This window comes from Macaca fascicularis, chromosome 19, assembly GCF_037993035.2.
Source record: "Macaca fascicularis isolate 582-1 chromosome 19, T2T-MFA8v1.1".
Classification (NCBI taxonomy): domain Eukaryota; kingdom Metazoa; phylum Chordata; class Mammalia; order Primates; family Cercopithecidae; genus Macaca; species Macaca fascicularis.
This window is the reverse complement of record NC_088393.1, coordinates 20,107,322-20,125,431: the sequence shown is the minus strand read 5'-3', so window position 1 is coordinate 20,125,431 and position 18,110 is coordinate 20,107,322. Positions and strand designations below refer to the sequence as shown.

Genomic DNA, 18,110 nt, shown 5'->3' with positions numbered 1-18,110 from the left:
ACACACCAAGAAATGAGGGACTTTTGCTTCACAGAAAGTTTGGATTCTCTTTCATTAGCAATGAAAAAAAAAAAAAAATGCTGTCCTTGAGAGCCTAAAGAGGCTAATCTTTTGGGTTTTTGTTTTGTTTTGTTTTACAGGGTCCCACTCTGTTGCCCAGGCTGGAGTATGTCTTGGATGCACTTGGATGCAGTTTCAGGGGCAGTAAAGGAATTTACCAAGACAGTTGTGGGTAAAGAAAGGCAAGTTTAATAGAGAAAGTAGGAAAATACATTGCAAGTGCAACGGGCAGCACAGCAGAGAAGGAGCTGTCTGCCAAGAGGTGGGGGCTGGACGGAAACTTTATAGGGTCATGGGGGAGGTCATTGTGCCCCTGAGTTGTTTTGTGATTAGCTGTTTCTCAGAACAATTGTTGCGTCTTCCCCCACCTGGGGCCCCTTCCTTTTTGTTGTTTACTTATCTTAGCAGGACACCATGGAGGGCACCCAGCATTTCCGTTCCCAAGCCCACCATGTGTCTGGCCACCACTGGACTTTTTTTCTTTTTTTTTGGGACGGAGTCTCACTGTGTTGCCCAGGATGGAATGTAGTGGCTCAATCTCGGCTCACTGCAACTTCTGCCTCCCAGGTTCAAGAGATTCTCCTGCCTCAGCCTCCCGAGGAGCTGAAGTTACAGGTGTGTGCCACCATGGCTGGCTATTTTTTTTTTTTTTTTGAGACGGAGTCTCGCTCTGTCGCCCAGGCTGGAGTGCAGTGGCCGGATCTCAGCTCACTGCAAGCTCCGCCTCCCGGGTTCACGCCATTCTCCTGCCTCAGCCTCCCGAGTAGCTGGGACTACAGGCGCCCGCCACCTCGCCCGGCTAGTTTTTTGTATTTTTAAGTAGAGACGGGGTTTCACCGTTTTAGCCAGGATGGTCTCGATCTCCTGACCTCGTGATCCGCCCATCTCGGCCTCCCAAAGTGCTGGGATTACAGGCTTGAGCTACCGCCAATTTTTTTGTATTTTTAGTAAAGATGGGGGTTTCACTGTGTTGGTCAGGCTGGTCTTGAACTCCTGACCTCAGGTGATCTGCCCACCTAGGTCTCCCAAAGTGCTGGGATACAGGTGTGAGCCACTCTGCCTGGCCTTCTTTTTTTTTTTTTTTTTTTTTTGAGACAGGGTTCTATCACCCAGGCTGGAGTGCAGTGGGTGCACTCCTTGGCTCAAGCGATCCTCCTGCCTCAGCCCCCCCAAGTAGCTGGGCCTACAGGTGTGCACCACCACAACTGGCTAATTTTTGTATTTTTTATAGCGATGGAGTTTCACTATGTTGCCCAGACTGGTCTTAAACTCCTGACCTCAAGCAATCTGCCTGCCTCAGCTTTACAGGCAGGGGGATTGGGATCTGGGATTACAGGCACGAGTCACAGTGTCACCTGAGAGGAGACTTGAGACTGGGACCTTTTATCACCAGAGTAGAAATACCAAGTGCTCAGGAGGACGTGAGGTAGAGGACGCAGAGGAGTGAACACAGCTGCCCCGACAGGTCATGGGGGAGTGATGCTATGCAAGGAGAAAATATGCTCAAGGTCTGGGTGGATTCCAGGGGTTGAATTCAATGGTCCTTTCAGAGGCCAGAGCTGTCCCTGGGTCTCCTAGTATCAACAACATCCCAAACTCTCAAGTGTGACCACCCCAACTCGGTGTCCACACGTCAGGGCTTCAGCTGTGCAGAATCCCCTTAATGCAGTCTCCAATATACATAGGTACCTGTATATGTCACGTGCTGTATATAACGTTACATACTGGCAAAAGATTCAGTCCTTGACCAAGCTCTCACAAGGCTCTCCTGAGCCCTCTTATCGACTGGGCCTCTTCCTTGGCATATAACATCCACAGACTCAGCACAAATGATTTTCTCCACCTCTCCCCCCACATTCAATGACTTGAATGAGGCCAGGCACACAGGTTCACACCTGGGAGGCACTTTGGGAGGCCGAGGCAGGCGGATCACATGAGGCCAGGAGTTCGAGACCAGCCTGGGCAACATGGTGAAACCCTGTCTCTACTAAAAATACAAAAATTAGCTGGGCGTGGTGGCACATGCCTATAATCACAGCTGAGATTTCAGGAGGCTGTGGCATAAGAATCACTTGAACTTGGGGGTCAGAGGTTGCAGTGAGCGGAGATTGAGCCACTGTACTACAGCCTGGGCAACAGAGCAGCGATACTCCATCTCAAAAATAATAATAGTAATGAAGTGTGTCCAATTTACTGATTTTGAACTTTAAGCAAGACTTTGTCTCAAAAAAAAAAAAAAAAAATTGTGGGATATGCTGGGCACGGTGGCTCACCCCAGCACTTTACGAGGCTGAGGTGGGTGGACCACTTGAAGTCTGGAGTTCAAGACCAACCTGGCCAACATGGTGAAACCCCGTCTCTACTAAAAATATTAAAAAAAAAACAAACAAAAAAAACCAGGTGTGGAGATCCCAGCTACTCAGGAGGCTGGGGCAGAAGAATCGCTTGAACTCGGGAGGCAGAGGTGGCAGTCAGCCGAGATCACACCACTGCACTCCAGCCTGGGCAAGAAGCGCAAAACTTTGTGTCAAAAAAAAAAAAAAAAAAAAACCAGGATCATCCCAATAGATGCAAAAAATCATTTGAAAAAGTTCAATACCACTTGATGAAACACTCAATAAATAATGAACAGAAGGGAACTCCTTCAAACTGAATTAAGGCATTTATTAAAAACCTGCAGCTAACATCATACTTGATCAGGAGACTGAATGCTTTCTCCATCAGATTAGATAAAAATATTGTCGTATCACAGGGCTGTCCTTAAGTCAAAAGGAATCATCCAAATAATACTCAGAAATAACAACAAAGACTATAAAGGGCAAAAAATGAGAATGAGTCACATGAGACAATACTCTACGGTAAACTTTACATACTTATAAATTGATACCAAGTCCTTATTAGCAAAGAAAATGGAGTAAACATTGAATCATGCCAAAAAGAATAGTTTTCCCCATAAAAAAGAGGCATTTTTCCCCAGAAGAAAGGCAAGTGGAATACATATGATGGGTGAGGAATATGCAGAACCTGCCTCATAACACCAGTAAGAAATCTCTATTAATAAAGACTCATGGGCCAGGCGCAGTGGCTTACTCCTGTAATCCTAGCACTTTGGGAGGCCAAGGCAGGGTGCATCACAAGGTCAGGAAATCAACACCATCCTGGCCAATACAATGAAACCCTGTCTCTACTAAAATACAAAAAATTAGCCAGGTATGTCGGCGTGCGCCTGTAATCCCAGCTACTCGGGAGTCTGAGGCATGGGAATTACTTGAACCCAGGAGGTGGAGGTTGCAGTGAGCCAAGATTACGCCAGTACACTTCAGCCTGGCAACAGAGCAAGACTCCGTCTCGAAAACAAACAAACAAAAAAAAGACTCATTTTGTAGTGGCTCATGAATCACAGAACAATTAAACACTACATAAAAATTAAATCTGCTTACATATTAGAAATAAATTTCAATTCACCCACAGATCCAACACTCTTTAAAATGGATAGAAAAAGAAAACGAAAACTAAAATGGATAGAAAAAAATTTTATTAATTGACTTAAGATAAAAACACTTCCTATTAAACCTCAGGTACCACTGCTTAAAGAGTATCTGTGGAATTCTCAGGTTACCTTGCAAAAGTGGAAACCCATAATCCAAAGAATGAGCCACAGGGGACGGGGACGGTGTCTCATGCCTATAATCTCAGTACTTTGGGAGGCCGAAGAGGGTGGATTACTTGAGGTCAGGAGTTCAAGACCAGCCTGGCCAGCGTGGAAAAACCCTGTCTCTACAAAAATACCAAAAAATTGGCTGGGCATGATGGCATGCGCCTGTAATCCCAGATGCTTTGGAGACTGAAGCAGAATTGCTTGAACCCAGAAGTCAGAGGCTACAGCGAGCCAAGATCGTGCCACTGCACTCTAGCCTAGGCAACAGAGCGAGACTGTGTCTCGGGGGGGAAAAAAAAAAAAGGCTGGGCGCGGTGGTTCACACCTGTAATCTCAACACTTTGGGAGGCCGAGGACGGCGGATCACGAGGTCAGGAGTCCGAGACCAGCCTGAACAACATGGCAAAACCCCATCTCTACTAAAAATACAAAAAAATTAGCCAGGCGTGGTGGCATGCACTTGTAATCCCAACTACTCAGAGACTGAGGCAGAACTGCTTGAACCCAGGAGGCAGAGGTTGCAGTGAGCCAAGATTGTGCCGCTGCACTCCAGCCTGGGCAACAGAGCAAGACTCCATCTCGAAAAATAAAAAATAAAAGGAAAAAGAATGAGCCACCGATAAATGCTATATAACTTTGTATAATAACTCATTCATGATTAAGTTTTTGAGCATTATATAATTATTAATTTGCATCAGGCTTTCAAAACTACTTACATTTATAGGATTTCTTTCAAGTGGGTGTTCTCACAATTTTTTAGACAGGGTCTTGCTGTCGCCCAGGCTGGAGTCCAGTGGTGCAGTCTCCACTCACTGCAACCTCGACCTTCCAAGCTCAAGCAATTCTCCCACCTCAGCTTCCTAAGTAGCTGGGACTACAGGCAAACACCATCATCCCTGGCTAACTTTTGTATTTTTTTGTATACATGGGGTTTCTCCATGTTGCCAGGCTGGTCTCGAATACCTGGCGTCAAGCAATCCACCCACCCTAACCTCCCAAAGTGCTGGGATTACAGGCGAGAGCCACTGTGCACAGCCCATGTGAATTTTAATAATTGTTAAAATTGAAGTTTCCTGTATTTTCCAAACTCCTAACATTTCCATCCAGTGTGTATTCTTCGATTCGTATCATCCATCTCCACTGTGCACTGACATGTGTCTTTGAATGGAGATGATAGCGATGAGAGTTTCCCCATATTCTGTATATTTCTACAATTTTTCTCCAGTATTAGTCCTTTTATGGCTCTGAATAGAACTGGGATATCTGAATAGAACTGGGATATCTGAGGCTCTGAATAGAACTGGGATATCTGAGGTCTCAAACTCCTGGGCTCAGGTGATCCACCTACCTCCTGCCAAAGCACGGCCTGTGCCCAGCCAAATGAGTTCTTTCATGAAGCCTAAGGTAATTTGAAAAAGTAAAGACTTTACCACACTGTTTACAGTCAAAGGGCTTTTCTCCAGTGTGAATCATTTCATGTCTTCGTAGGGAACTGCACGACCCAAAGGCTTTACCACACCTTTTACATTCATATGGCTTTTCTCCACTATGAGTTTTTTTATGTCTTCGAAAACAACTGGGATAATTGAAGGTTTTACCACATTTATTACATTCATAAGGTCTTTCTCCAGTGTGCGCCCTTTCATGTTCTCGAAGGGATGTGGGGCATCTAAAGACTTTGGCACATTTCTGACATTTGTAGAGTTTCCCTCCACCATGGGTTCTTTTATGTCTGTGAAGGGAACTGGAGCAACTGAATTTTTTCCCACATTCCTGACATTGGTGGGGTTTCTCCAGCGCGTGCGATCTGATTTCATGTGTCCGAAGGTAACCTGCGGAAATGAAGGCTTTACCACATTGTTTACATTTGTAAGGTTTTTCTCCAGTGTGAGTTCTAACATGAATTTGAAATAAACTGGGATAATCGATAGGTTTTCCACAGTATTTACATTCATAGCGTTTTGCTCCAGTATGCATTTTGCCATGTTTTCGAAAGAAACTGGAAACGGTGAAGGCTCTCACTATTTCCCTGCATTTATAGGACCTCTTTCCAGTGTGAGTTCTTTGATGGATTTGAAATAAATCAGGAGAATTAAAGGCTTTCCCGCACACCCTGCATTCATAAGGTCTCTTTTGAGTTGGTGTTACTGTGCGCTGTGCACCACTACTGGGAGAGACGGAGGCTTTCCCACGTTGTTTCTGTTTACGGGGCTTCTCTCCCCATTCCCCACCACACTCGGATCTTGTGTGTCCAGCATGAGCTCTCATGTGCCTGTCCAGGAATGAATGACGGAGGAAGACTTTCCCACACACGCTGCATTTGCATGGTTTCACTCCAGTATGACTTTTCTTGTTCAGGTGACAATCAGGAATCTGCCTGAAGGTTTCTCTGTGTTCACTCCCTTCTTTACGTCCACAGAGTCTCTCCACCAGACTTCTATGACAAATGACAAGCGCATGGTTTATTCACGCTTTTCTATTAATGGACATGTCTTAAGACTTATGCTGCTACCAAAATCAGAAACAGTGGAGGTTTTCTGCCAGGTCAGAATTATTAGAAAGGAAGTGTATTGATGATTCTGCTACCCAGCTCCCCATAGCTATTATCCAAACAGTGACATCCATGTCACAGATTCTTAGTACCCTGTCCAGACACTCAATATCTATATTACATTGAAGGATAGATTTTTGGTGGCAATCTTCTAATAATCAGTTAAAAATCGAACATTGTACTTATTTGTCTCGTATTTTTTTTTATTTTCCTGACGTGCTAAGATTCCCTCAAGAGAATCTTTATTACATTCTTCCTCTTGTGAGTACAGATTACCTTAGCTTAATCCCCAGATTTTGGTACAGATTCTCAGTGTCCTGGTCTTTCCATTGGATTCCTAAAATGTAGACCCAGAGAAATCATCATGAATTACTTAAAACTACAGAAAAATCACTAGGTTCTAAGTTCATTAAACACTGCCACAATACCTGATTTTTTTTTTTTTTTGAAACAAAGTCTCACTCTGCCACCCAGGCTGGAGTGCAGTGACACAATCTTTGCTCACTGCAGCCTCCACCTCCTGAGTGCTAGTGATTCTCCTTCCTCAGCCTCCCGAGTAGCTGGGATTACAGCTATGCACTGCCACACGCAGCTAATTTTGTATTTTTAGCAGAGACGAGGTTTCGCCACGTTGACCAGGCTGGTCCCAAACTCCTGACCTCAGGTGATCCACCTGTCTCAGCCTCCCAAAGTGCTGGGATTATAGGCATGAGCCACCACAATTGCCCACCCCCCACCATTGTGTTTTTTTTTTTTTTTTTAAAGAGACAGGGTCTCATCATGTTGCCCAAGATGGTCTCAAACTCCTGGACTCAAGCAATCCTCCCACCGTGGCTTCCCAAAACACTAGGATTACAGGGGTAAGCCACTGTACCTGGCCCACGATGCCCGATTTATTCACCAACATATTCTCTTTCCACATTCCAAATTGTGCAACCACACTGGTGACCAAAGCACACTTGTCTTCTAATTGACTAAGGAAGGAAATGTTGTCCTCCTTACCGACAGAGGCCAGGTTCCTGAAGGTTTCCAGCATCACATCTCTGTAGAGATTCTTCTGGGAAGGACTCAGCAAAGCCCACTCCTCCTGGGTGAAGTTCACAGCCACATCCTCAAAGGCCACTGAGTCCTGAAACATCCCACAGGGGTGGAGGAGGAGGGGTGAGACTCAGCACTGGGGATCTCTACCCAATACGTGAGTGATCCCATGACGCCGGGTTCTCCACTCACTCACTCCATGACTGAGTCATCAGCCTCCTCCTCTCTATCTACATGCGCTTCCTCCCTCACAGCAGTTCCGGTGTGAGAACTGACCTATTCGGAGAGCCAGCCGCAGAGGAGGAACACCCTCTCCGTGGTGGGTCCAGGGAGTCAGTTGTGCTGCTGCGTTGCCCCGAATGCTCTTTGCAGAGAGGATCTCTCCGTCACAACAAACTGCCGCCACCTGGTGCGCAGACAGCACTCCTTTCAGCAGTCCTGAGTCTGGGTCTCCTTAGAAAGGCCTGTTCACCAAGTTCGACCTTTGCTACTATCAGGGGGAACTTAGACTACAAGAGGGATCCCATCAACCTAAGTGACAAAGTGGCTCACTGTGGCTAAACGGTTTACTATTGACAAACAGGATGGTACTGACTGAACTGTTTTCCTTCTGAAAGCCTACTCTTTTGCTCCAAACTAGCAGCGATGCCTAGGAGACTAGCCCCCAAAAAACACTCTGGGCACTGAGTCTTGAATGAGCTTTCCTAGTAGGCATATGTCACACTTGTTGTCACAACTTGTCCACTGGGGAATTGAGCTCATCCCATGTGGTTATACCAAGAGAGAATATTCTGAAGGTTGCAAGCAGTTTACTCTAGACCAAATTTAATCAAGTAGTAAATAAGACTCATAATCAATATTTAATCGTCCTCATGGAAGAATTTTTAAATTTCTATCAAAGCAGAATGGAGTAAGTGGAAAGATGACACGTGTTCCTAGAAAAACCTCAATAAGATGTCCCTTTTTCCAAATGATATCCTTATAAAATTTCATAAATACCCAATACAGCTGGGCATGGTGACTCACACCTGTAATCCCAGCACTTTGGGAGGCCGAGGCGGGTGGATTACTTGAGGACAGGAGTTTGAGACCAGCCTGGCCAACATGGTGAAACCCCATCTCTACTAAAAATACAAAAAATTAGCCAGACCTGATGGCACATGCCTGTAGTCCCAGCTACTTGGGAGGCTGAGGCAGAAGAATCACTTGAACCCAGGAAGTGGAGATTGCAGTGACCGAGATCATGCTACTGCACTCCAGCCTGGGCAACAGAGCGAGACTCTGTCTCAAAAAAAAAAAAAAAAAAAAAAAAAAAAATCCTCAAAACAGACATTTTAGGTCAACAAAAGCTACTTTTCCAAACCTCCTACTACCTGGTGTGCAGGAATTAACATCTAATAATTGCCAAAGCCTCCTGAATAGCTGGTGGATGGCTTGCCTAACACACACCAAGGATTTCCAAACCATCACATTCAGGACAGCATACTATTAGCAGGGAGATAAACAAATAGATCAAAGGAAAAGAAGAGAGTCTTCAATGGGCCAGTATTCATATGAAAACTTAGTTAATAATAGAGCAGACATTGTAGAGTAGTGGGGCAGAACACTTGAGGTCAGGAGTTAAAGGCCAGCCCGGCCTACATGGTGAAAACCAGTCTCTATTAAAAATACAAAAATTAGCCAGGTGTGGTGGGCCTGGGCAAAAGAGCAAGACTCCACCTCAAAAAACAAAAAAAGTAAAAGTTATGGCCATCTCCAGAAAAAACATTTTTAAAACATTAGCAGGGTATGTTAGCAGGTGCCTGTGGTCCTAGCTACTTGGGAAGCTAAGGCAGGAGGATTGCTTGAGCCCAGGAATTCAAGGCTGCAGTGAGCTAGGATTCTGTTGCTGCACTCCAGCCTGGGTGACAGAGTGAGACTTTGTCTCCAAATAAATAAATAAATAAATATTGATATAATATTTTTTTTGAGATAGGATCTCACTCTGTTGTCTAGACTAGAGTGCAGTGGTACAATCATGGCCCCTGCAGTCTTAACCTTCCAGGCTCAAGCGATCCTCCCACTTTGTCCCCTACTACCACCACACCCAGCTAATTTTTGTATTTTTTGTAGAGATAGGATCTCCCTGTGTTGCCCAGGCTCCTCTCAAACTCCTAGGCTAAAGCAATCTGCCCACCTTTGCCTCTGAAAGTGCTGGGACTACACACATAAGGCACTGTGCCCGGCCTATTATCTTTAAATGAGGCTAAGTCATAGGTCAATAGAATGCTTCCCCCTCACCTCAACCCTTACACTCACAACAGCAGCAGCAGAATACATACATACAGCAGAGCACAAAAAACTATACAACCGTACAACTCAGGCTTAGTTTCAGAAGTCCTTCAGAATACTTCAGCAAATTAGATAATTGATTACGTGGACAAATGTCTACACATACACAATATACCAAGACTGAGTCATGAAAAAACAAAAAGTCTGAATAGAGCTGTAGTAATAGGAGATTGGCATAGTAATAAATTAAAAAAAAAAAAAAAAAAAAAAAAAAAAACAGCCGGGCACGGGGGCTCATGCCTGTAATTCCAGCACTTTGGGAGGCCAAGGCGGGTGGATCCCCTTAAGTCAGGAGTTCGAGGCCAGCCTGGCCAACATGGTGAAACTCCGTCTCTACTAAAAATACAAAAAAGTACCTGGGCGTGGTGGCAGGCGCGTGTAATCCTAGCTACTTGGGAGGCAGAGGCAAGAGAATCACATGAACCTGGGAGGCGCAGCTTGTAGTGAGCCAAGATTATGCCATTACACTCCAGCCTGGGCAACAAGAGTGAAACTCCGTCTCAAAAAAATAACATAAATTAAGAAAATTAGGCCGGGCGCGGTGGCTCAAGCCTGTAATCCCAGCACTTTGGGAGGCCGAGGCGGGCGGATCACGAGGTCAGGAGATCGAGACCATCCTGGCTAACACGGTGAAACCCCGTCTCTACTAAAAATACAAAAAAAAAACTAGCCGGGCGAGGTGGCGGGCGCCTGTAGTCCCAGCTACTCGGGAGGCTGAGGCAGGAGAATGGCCTGAACCCGGGAGGCGGAGCTTGCAGTGAGCTGAGATCCGGCCACTGCACTCCAGCCTGGGAGACAGAGCAAGACTCCGTCTCAAAAAAAAAAAAAAAAAAAAAAGAAAATTAATAAATTGGCCGGGCGCAGTGGCTCACGCCTGTAATCCCAGCACTTTGGGAGGCAGAGGCGGGCAGATCATGAGGTCAGGAGTTCGAGACCACCCTGGCTAACACAGTGAAACCCCGTCTCTACTAAAAATACAAAAAATTAGCCAGGCATGGCGGCAGGCGCCTGTAGTCCCAGCTACTCGGGAGGCTGAGGCAGGAGAATGGCATGAACCTGGGAGGCGGAGGTTGCAGTGAGCCGAGATCACGCCACTGCACTCCTGCATGGGTGACAGAGCGAGACTCTGTCTCAAAAAAATAATAATAATAGGCTAGGCGTGATGGCTCACACCTATAATCCCAGCACTTTGGGAGGCTGAGGCAGGCGGATCATGAGGTCAGGAGTTCAGGACCAGCCTGACCAACATGGTGAAACCCTGTCTCTACTAAAAATACAAAAATTAGCTGGGTATGGTGGTGCATGCCTGTAATCCCAGCTACTCAGGAGGCTGAGGCAGGAGAATCGCTTGAACCCAGGAGGCAGAGGTTGCAGTCAGCCAAGATCATACCACCTATACTCCAGCCTGGGCAAAAGAGCAAGACTCCATCTCAAAAATAATAATAATAATTTTAAAAACCTCAACAAATACAAAACCCAGAACACCAAAGAGTTTCACTGCTGAAATCCACCAAATATTTAAAAAAGAATTGCTATCAATCCTCCTCAAATTCTTCCAAAACTGAAGAGGAAACATTTCCAAACTCCCTCTATGAAGTCAAAATTATGCTGACACTACAAAAAAGAAAACCACAAATGTCCTTTACGAATATAAATGCAAAAAATCCTCAATAAATGCTAGCAAATCATACCTGCCATATTTAAAGGATTATATGACATGATCAAGAGAGATTTATCCAGAAAATGCAAGGATGGTTCAATGTATGAAAAACAATGGGGCCAGGTGCAGTGGCTCACGCCTGTAATCCCAGCACTTTGGGAGGTCGAGGCGGGTAGATCACTTGAGGTCAGAAGTTCAAGACCAGCCTGACCAGCATGGTGAAACCGCATCTCTACTAAAAATACAAAATTAGCCAGGTGTGGTAACCCATGCCTGTAGTCCCAGCTACTCGAGAGGCTGAGGCAGGAGAATCACTTGAACCCAGGAGGCAGAGGTTGCAGTGAGCGGAGATCACACCATTGTACTCCAGTCTGGGCAACAGAGGGAGACTGTCTCAAGACCAAAAAAGTCAGTTGCATTTATACGCACCATAAATGAATAATGAGAAAAAGAAATTAAGAAAACAATACCACAAACAATAGCACCAAAAAGAATTGAATAGGCCGGGCGCAGTGACTCCCATCTGTAATCCCAGCACTTTGGGAGGCCAAGACGGGTGGATCACAAGGTTAGGAGTTCAAGACCAGCCTGGCCAAGATGGTGAAACCCCATCTCTACTAAAAATACAAAAATCAGTCGGGCGCGGTGGCAGGCACCTGAAATCCCAACTACTTGGGAGGCTGAGGCAGGAGAATCACTTGAATTCGGGCAGCAGAGGTTGCAGTGAGTTGAGATCACACCATTGCATTCCAGCCTGGGTGACAGACTCCGTCTCAAAAAAAAAAAAAAAAAAGAATTGAACACTTAGGAATTACAAACCAAGAAGTCAAAAGACTGTTTGTACACTGAAAATAACAAAATGTTGCTAAATGAAATTAAAGACATGAATTGAAAAATATCTTGTGTTCATGTGTTCAAAGACTACATTATTTGGCTGGGTGTGATGGCTCATGTCTGCAATCCTAGCACTTCGGGAGGCCGATGTGGGAGGATTACAAAGTCAGGAGGTCGAGACCAGTCTGGTTAACATGGTGAAACCCCGTCTCTACTGAAAATACAAAAATTAGCCAGGTGTGGTGGCGTGTGCCTATAATCCCAGCTGCTCCGGAGACTAAGACAGGAGAATTGCTTGAACCCAGGAGGTGGAGGTTGCAGTGGGCCAAGATCATGGCACTGAACCCCAGCCTAGGGGACAGAGCAAGACTCCATCTCAAACAAAACAAAACAAAACAAAAAACAAAAAACGCCAGGCACAGGCAAATCACCTAAGGTCAGGAGTTTGAGACCAGCCTGGCCAACATGGTAAAATCCCATCTCTAATAAAAATACACAAAAAAATTAGGCGTGGTGGCATGCACTTGTAGTCCCAGCTACTCGGGAGGCTGAGGCAGGAGAATCGCTTGAACCCAGGAGGCAGAACCCAGGAGGCTATAGTGAGCCAAGACTGTGCCACTGCATTCCAGTCTAGGCAATAGAGCGAGACTCTGTGTCAAAGAAAAAAGAGACTCTACATTATTTGGAAGGTAATACTACCCAAAATTATCTGCAAATTCAATACAATCCCTATCAAAATCTCGTGTCTGTTTTTTTGTTTTTTGTTTTTTGTTTTTCAGAAATAAAAATACCAGCCAGTCACAGTGGCTCACGCCTGTAATCCCAACACTTTGAGAGGTCGAAGTGGGAGGACCGCCTGAGCTCAGGAGTTTCAGACTGGCCTAGCCAACATGTTGAAACCCCGTGTCTACTAAAAATACAAAAAATTAGTTGGGCGTGGTGGCAGGTGCCTGTAATCCCAGGTACTTGGGAGGCTGAGGCAGGAGAATCGCCTGAACCCGGGGAGCAGAGGTTGTAGAGAGCCAAGATCACGCCACTGCACTCCAGTCTGGGCAACAGAGTGAGACTGTCTCAAAAAAAAATAATTAATTAAATAAAATGTACATAGAATCTCAAAAAACCCAAAATAGCAAAAACAATAGGGCCAGGCATGGTGGCTCACACCTGTAATCCCAACACTTTGGGAGGCTGAGGCAGGTGGATCATGAGGTCAGGAGTTCGAGACCAGCCTGACCGACATTGTGAAACCCCATCTCTACTAAAGCTACAAAAAATTAGCTGGGTGTGGTAGAGGACGCCTGTAATCCCAGCTACTTAGGAGGCTGAGGCAGGAGAATCGCTTGAACCTGCGAGGCGGAGGTTGCAGTGAGCCGAGATTGTACCATTGCACTCCAGCCTGGGCAACAGGGCGAGACTCTGTCACGAAAGTAAAAAAATAAATTTATAAATATATAATCATACATATAATTTATAAATACATATATAAAATCATACATATAATTTTCATATGTACACACAAACACACTTTTTTTTAAGAGATGGGCATCTCACTATGTTGCCCAGGCTGGACTTGAACTCCTGGGCTCAATTGATCCTCCTGCCTCAGCCTCTCAAGTACCTAGAATTACAGGTGTTTGCCAGTGTTCCTGCCCTCAGTTCATCTTGAATTGCTAGTTACAAGCCGCTGAAGTAAATTTTTAGAAAATAAAGCCTACTGAAATTTTTCTTGAAGTCTGAAAATGTCTCATGAATAAAATGATTATGATGAAAAAAGTATATACTGAAAAATATCAGGCCAGGCACAGTGGTTCACACCTGTAATCACAGCACTTTGGAAGGCTGAGGCAGGTGGATCACCTGAGGTCAGGAGTTCAAGACCAGTCTGGCCAACATGGCGAAACCCTGTCTCTACTAAAAATACAAAAATTAGGCTGGGCACGGTGGCTCACAACTGTAATCCCAGCACTTTAAGAGACCGAGGCGGATGGATCACCTGAGGTCAGGAGTTCAAGACCAGCATGGTCAACATGGTGAAACTCCGTCTCTACTAAAAATACAAAAAGTAGCTGGGCGCTGTGGTGCGTGCCTGTAATCCCAGCTACTCGGGAGGCTGAGGCAAGAGAATCGCTTGAGCCTGGGAGTCGGAGGTTGCAGTGAGCCGAGACTGCGCCACTGCACTCCGCCTGGGCGGCAGAGCAAAACTCCATCTCAAAAAAAAAAAAAAAAAAATTAGCCAGGGATAGTGGCAGGTACTTGTAGTCCCAGCTACTTTGTTGCTGAGGCACGAGAATCACTTGAACCAGGGAGGCAGAGGTTGCAGTGAGCTGAGATTGCACCACTGCACTCCAGCCTGGATGACAGAGCAAGACTGTCTCAAAAAAAAAAAAAAAAAGGCCAGGGACAGTGGCTCACACCTGTAATCCCAGCACTTTGGGAGGCCAAGGCAGGCGGATCATCTGAGGTCAGGAGTTCAAGACCAGCCTGGCCAACATGGTGAAACCCCATCTCTACTAAAAAAAATACAAAAATTAGACGGGCGTGATGACTGGTGCCTGTAATCCCAGCTACTCAGGAGGCTGAAGCAGGAGAATCACTTGAACCTGACAGGCGGAGTTTGCAATGAGCTGAGATGGAGCCACTGCACTCCAGCAACCCCAAATTCACATTGAAATCCTAACACCCAGCCGGGCGCGGTGGCTCACGCCTGTAATCCCAGCACTTTGGGAGGCTGAGGCAGGTGGATCACGAGGTCAGGAGACAGAGACCATCCTGGCTAACATGGTGAAATCCCGTCTCTACTAAAAATACAAAAAAATTTAGCCAGGCGTGGTGACAGGCGCCTGTAGTCCCAGCTACTCGGGAGGCTGAGGCAGGAGAGTGGCGTGAATCCAGGAGGCGGAGCTTGCAGTGAGCCAAAATCGCGCCACTGCACTCCAGCCTGGGCGACTGAGCAAGACTCCGTCGCAAAAAAAAAAAACGAAAAAAATCCTAACACCCAAGGTGATGGTATTAATATTAGGGGGCAGCAACTCTGGGAAATAACTGTGATTACATGAGAACATGAGAGAGCCCTGTGAGTAGGAATAGTATCCTTAGGAAAAGAGACGAGTATCTATCACTTTCAGATGTCATTCAGTATTTTTTCCGTAATAAACCATTCAGTAAACAAAAGATCATATCTGACTACTTCTAGATGTTGCCAAACTTATCCCAAAGGACTCAGCATTAATCTGTCAAATCCAGATAACACAAAACAGAACAGTTATCCACCATCACAAATTCCCCAGCCTGCAAAGGAGACGAGCTGATGTGCTGGTGAATCTTTGTAAATCAGTAATTTCTGTGTATCTACCATACCTTTTTTGTTTTTGTTTTGAGACAGAGTCTCGCTCTGTCGCCCAGGCTGCAGTGCAGTGGCACCATCTCTGGCTCACTGCAAGCCCCGCCTCCCAGGTTCACGCCATTCTCCTGCCTCAGCCTCCCGAGTAGCTGGGACTACAGGGGCTCACCACCACGCCCGGCTAGTTTTTTTGTATTTTTAGTAGAGACGGAGTTTCCCCGTGTTAGCCAGGATGGTGTCTATCTCCTGACCTCGTGATCCGCCCGCCTCTGCCTCCCAAAGTGCTGGGAGTACAGGCATGAGCCACCTCACCCGGCCTACCATGCCTTTTTTTTGTGGGAATGTATTCATATTCTGCAGCCATAATGGAAGATTTCCTTTTTTTAAAAAAGGGTCTCACTGTGTAGTACAAGCTGGAGTGCAGTGGCGCAATCAGGGCTAAGGGCAGTTTCAACCTCCCAGGCTCAGGTGACTCTCCCACCTCAGTCTCCTGAGTAGCTGAGACTACAGGCACGCGCCACCATAGCCAGCTAATTTTTGTATTTGTTATAGAAATGGGGTCTCGCCACGTTACCCAGGCTGGTCTCAAACTTCTGGGCTCAAGAGATCTTCCCGCCCCAGCCTCCCAAAGTGCTGGAATTACAGGCGTGAGCCACCTGGGCAGGAGAATCTCTTTTGACTTCCAAAGCAGACTGGACAACATAGTGAGACCTTGTCTCTACAAAAAAAATAAAAATTAGCCAGGCATGGCGCATGCCTGTGGTCCCAGCTTCTTGGGAGCCTGAGGCAGGAGGATTGCTTGGGCCCCAGAGGTTGAGGCTGTAGTAAGCCATGACTGTGCCACTGCATTCCAGCCTGAGCTGCCTCAGAAGGAAGTTTCTTTCTTTTTTTTTTTTTTTGAGACGGAGTCTTGCTCTGTCGCCCAGGCTGGAGTGCAGTGGCGCGATCTCGGCTCACTGCAAGCTCCGCCTCGCGGGTTCACGCCATTCTCCTGCCTCAGCCTCCCGAGTAGCTGGGACTACAGGCGCCCACAACCGCGCCCGGCTAATTTTTTTTTGTATTTTTAGTAGAGACGGGGTTTCACCGTGGTCTCGATCTCCTGACCTTGTGATCCGCCCGCCTCGGCCTCCCAAAGTGCTGGGATTACAGGCGTGAGCCACCGCGCCCGGCCAGGAAGTTTCTTTCTACTGTTTCTGGCCCCACCCCACCCCCAAGGGCCAGCAGGGACTCCCTCTGGAATTTCCTAAGGAAATTTCTTTTCAAAAGAAAGAACTCCTCCCTAGGAGGCTCATCAAACAATCAGGAAAGATTAACCACACCAGGACAGACTTTTCACCCGTTCTTCCCAGGGCAGCTGGAACAAATCCCTGTACGGTCCTGAAACCCAGGACCAGTAAGATAGGAGGGTGGGCTGAGGACCCAATACCCTCTGAAGTTCCCAAGAGGAGCCTCCACCCAAAGACAGTCTGACAAGGTGTCCGCGCCTAGGGAAGGTAAAAAGAGGGCAGGCACAGTGATTTTTTTAATATCGGAGTGTCTGGGGGTTATTTTCTGCTTTGCTCGCATGTGAAATGTTCACAAACGGAAAACGAACCTTTTAAGAAGTGCCATCTAGGGCTCCTTGGAAAAGATGACAATTAAAACGCTGGGCGCAGTGGCTCAAGCCTGTAATCCCAGCACTTTGGGAGACCGAGGCAGGCGGACCACCTGAGATCAGGACTTCAGCATGGCCAACGTGGTGAACCTGTCTCTACTAAAAATACAAAAGTTAGCTGGACGTGTTGGCGGGCACCTGTAATTCCAGCTACTTGAACGTGGGAGGGGGAGGTTGCAGTGAGTCGAGATTGTGCCACTGCACTCTAGCCTGGGCGACAGAGCGAGCCTCGTCTCAAAAATAATAGAAATAATGAAAATAATAATAATGTGAAGCGAATGTAGTGGAGGGAGAACTTAGGGTTGAGGAATGCGGGGAAATTTAGGGATTTACTGCAGTCCTGGGAGGAGTGAGGCTGGGGGACCGGGTCGTGGGTTTGAAACCCAGTTTCCCATACCTTTGGAAGACTCCGAAGGAAACGGGGGCCGCCTAAAGGAGGCGGAACTGGGGACCCCACAGGCCACGGCTCCTCCCGCACGAACCCCACACCCGAGGCAGGATCCCCCCAAGACCCTCCTGTGGCCCCAGCACAACCTGGGGAGACGCGGCGCTGCGGGCGCGGAGCTGCCCTGAGAGGGCTCCGGGGCCGGGACATGACACCCGGGGTCCCGGCGGCTGGTCAAGCTCCACCCTGCGACCGAGGGGACCAAGGGTCGAGCTGTGCCTGGGGGACTCGGGTCCCAGACCCCACAGTCGCCGCGGGGAGCCCCGGGTCCCGCCACTGCCGGTTCCGACCAGCTCTTCCTCAGGTCTCTGGACGCCCGACTCCGCACGCTCACCATTTCCGGCTTCCGGGTTTCCTGGGTCCTCCCTGGGGCTGGAGCAGCCAGAGCAGGTCCCACAGGACAGAATCTGCGGTACCCGGGGCACCAGGGGCCTCACCGAGAAACTAAAACCCGGACCTGCGCGAAAACTGACCGCTTCCGGCTTTGGAAGTTGCCCCTCCTCTCGGCGCACCTGATTGGACAGTTTGCCCCACAGCGC

General features: G+C 47.1%; 1 protein-coding gene across 1 annotated transcript; it reads right to left on the bottom strand.

The window, feature by feature from the left end:
- Positions 1-4,748: 4,748 nt before the first annotated feature.
- ZNF101 (zinc finger protein 101) lies at positions 4,749-18,022 on the bottom strand. The gene is made up of 4 exons (XM_005596060.5): positions 17,906-18,022; positions 7,272-7,398; positions 6,546-6,606; positions 4,749-6,155 (listed from the first exon to the last, which is right to left on the bottom strand). The coding sequence occupies exons 1-4, from the start codon at positions 17,906-17,908 to the stop codon at positions 5,063-5,065; spliced, it is 1,284 nt and encodes a 427-aa protein (XP_005596117.2). The 5' UTR covers positions 17,909-18,022; the 3' UTR covers positions 4,749-5,062.
- Positions 18,023-18,110: the final 88 nt, after the last annotated feature.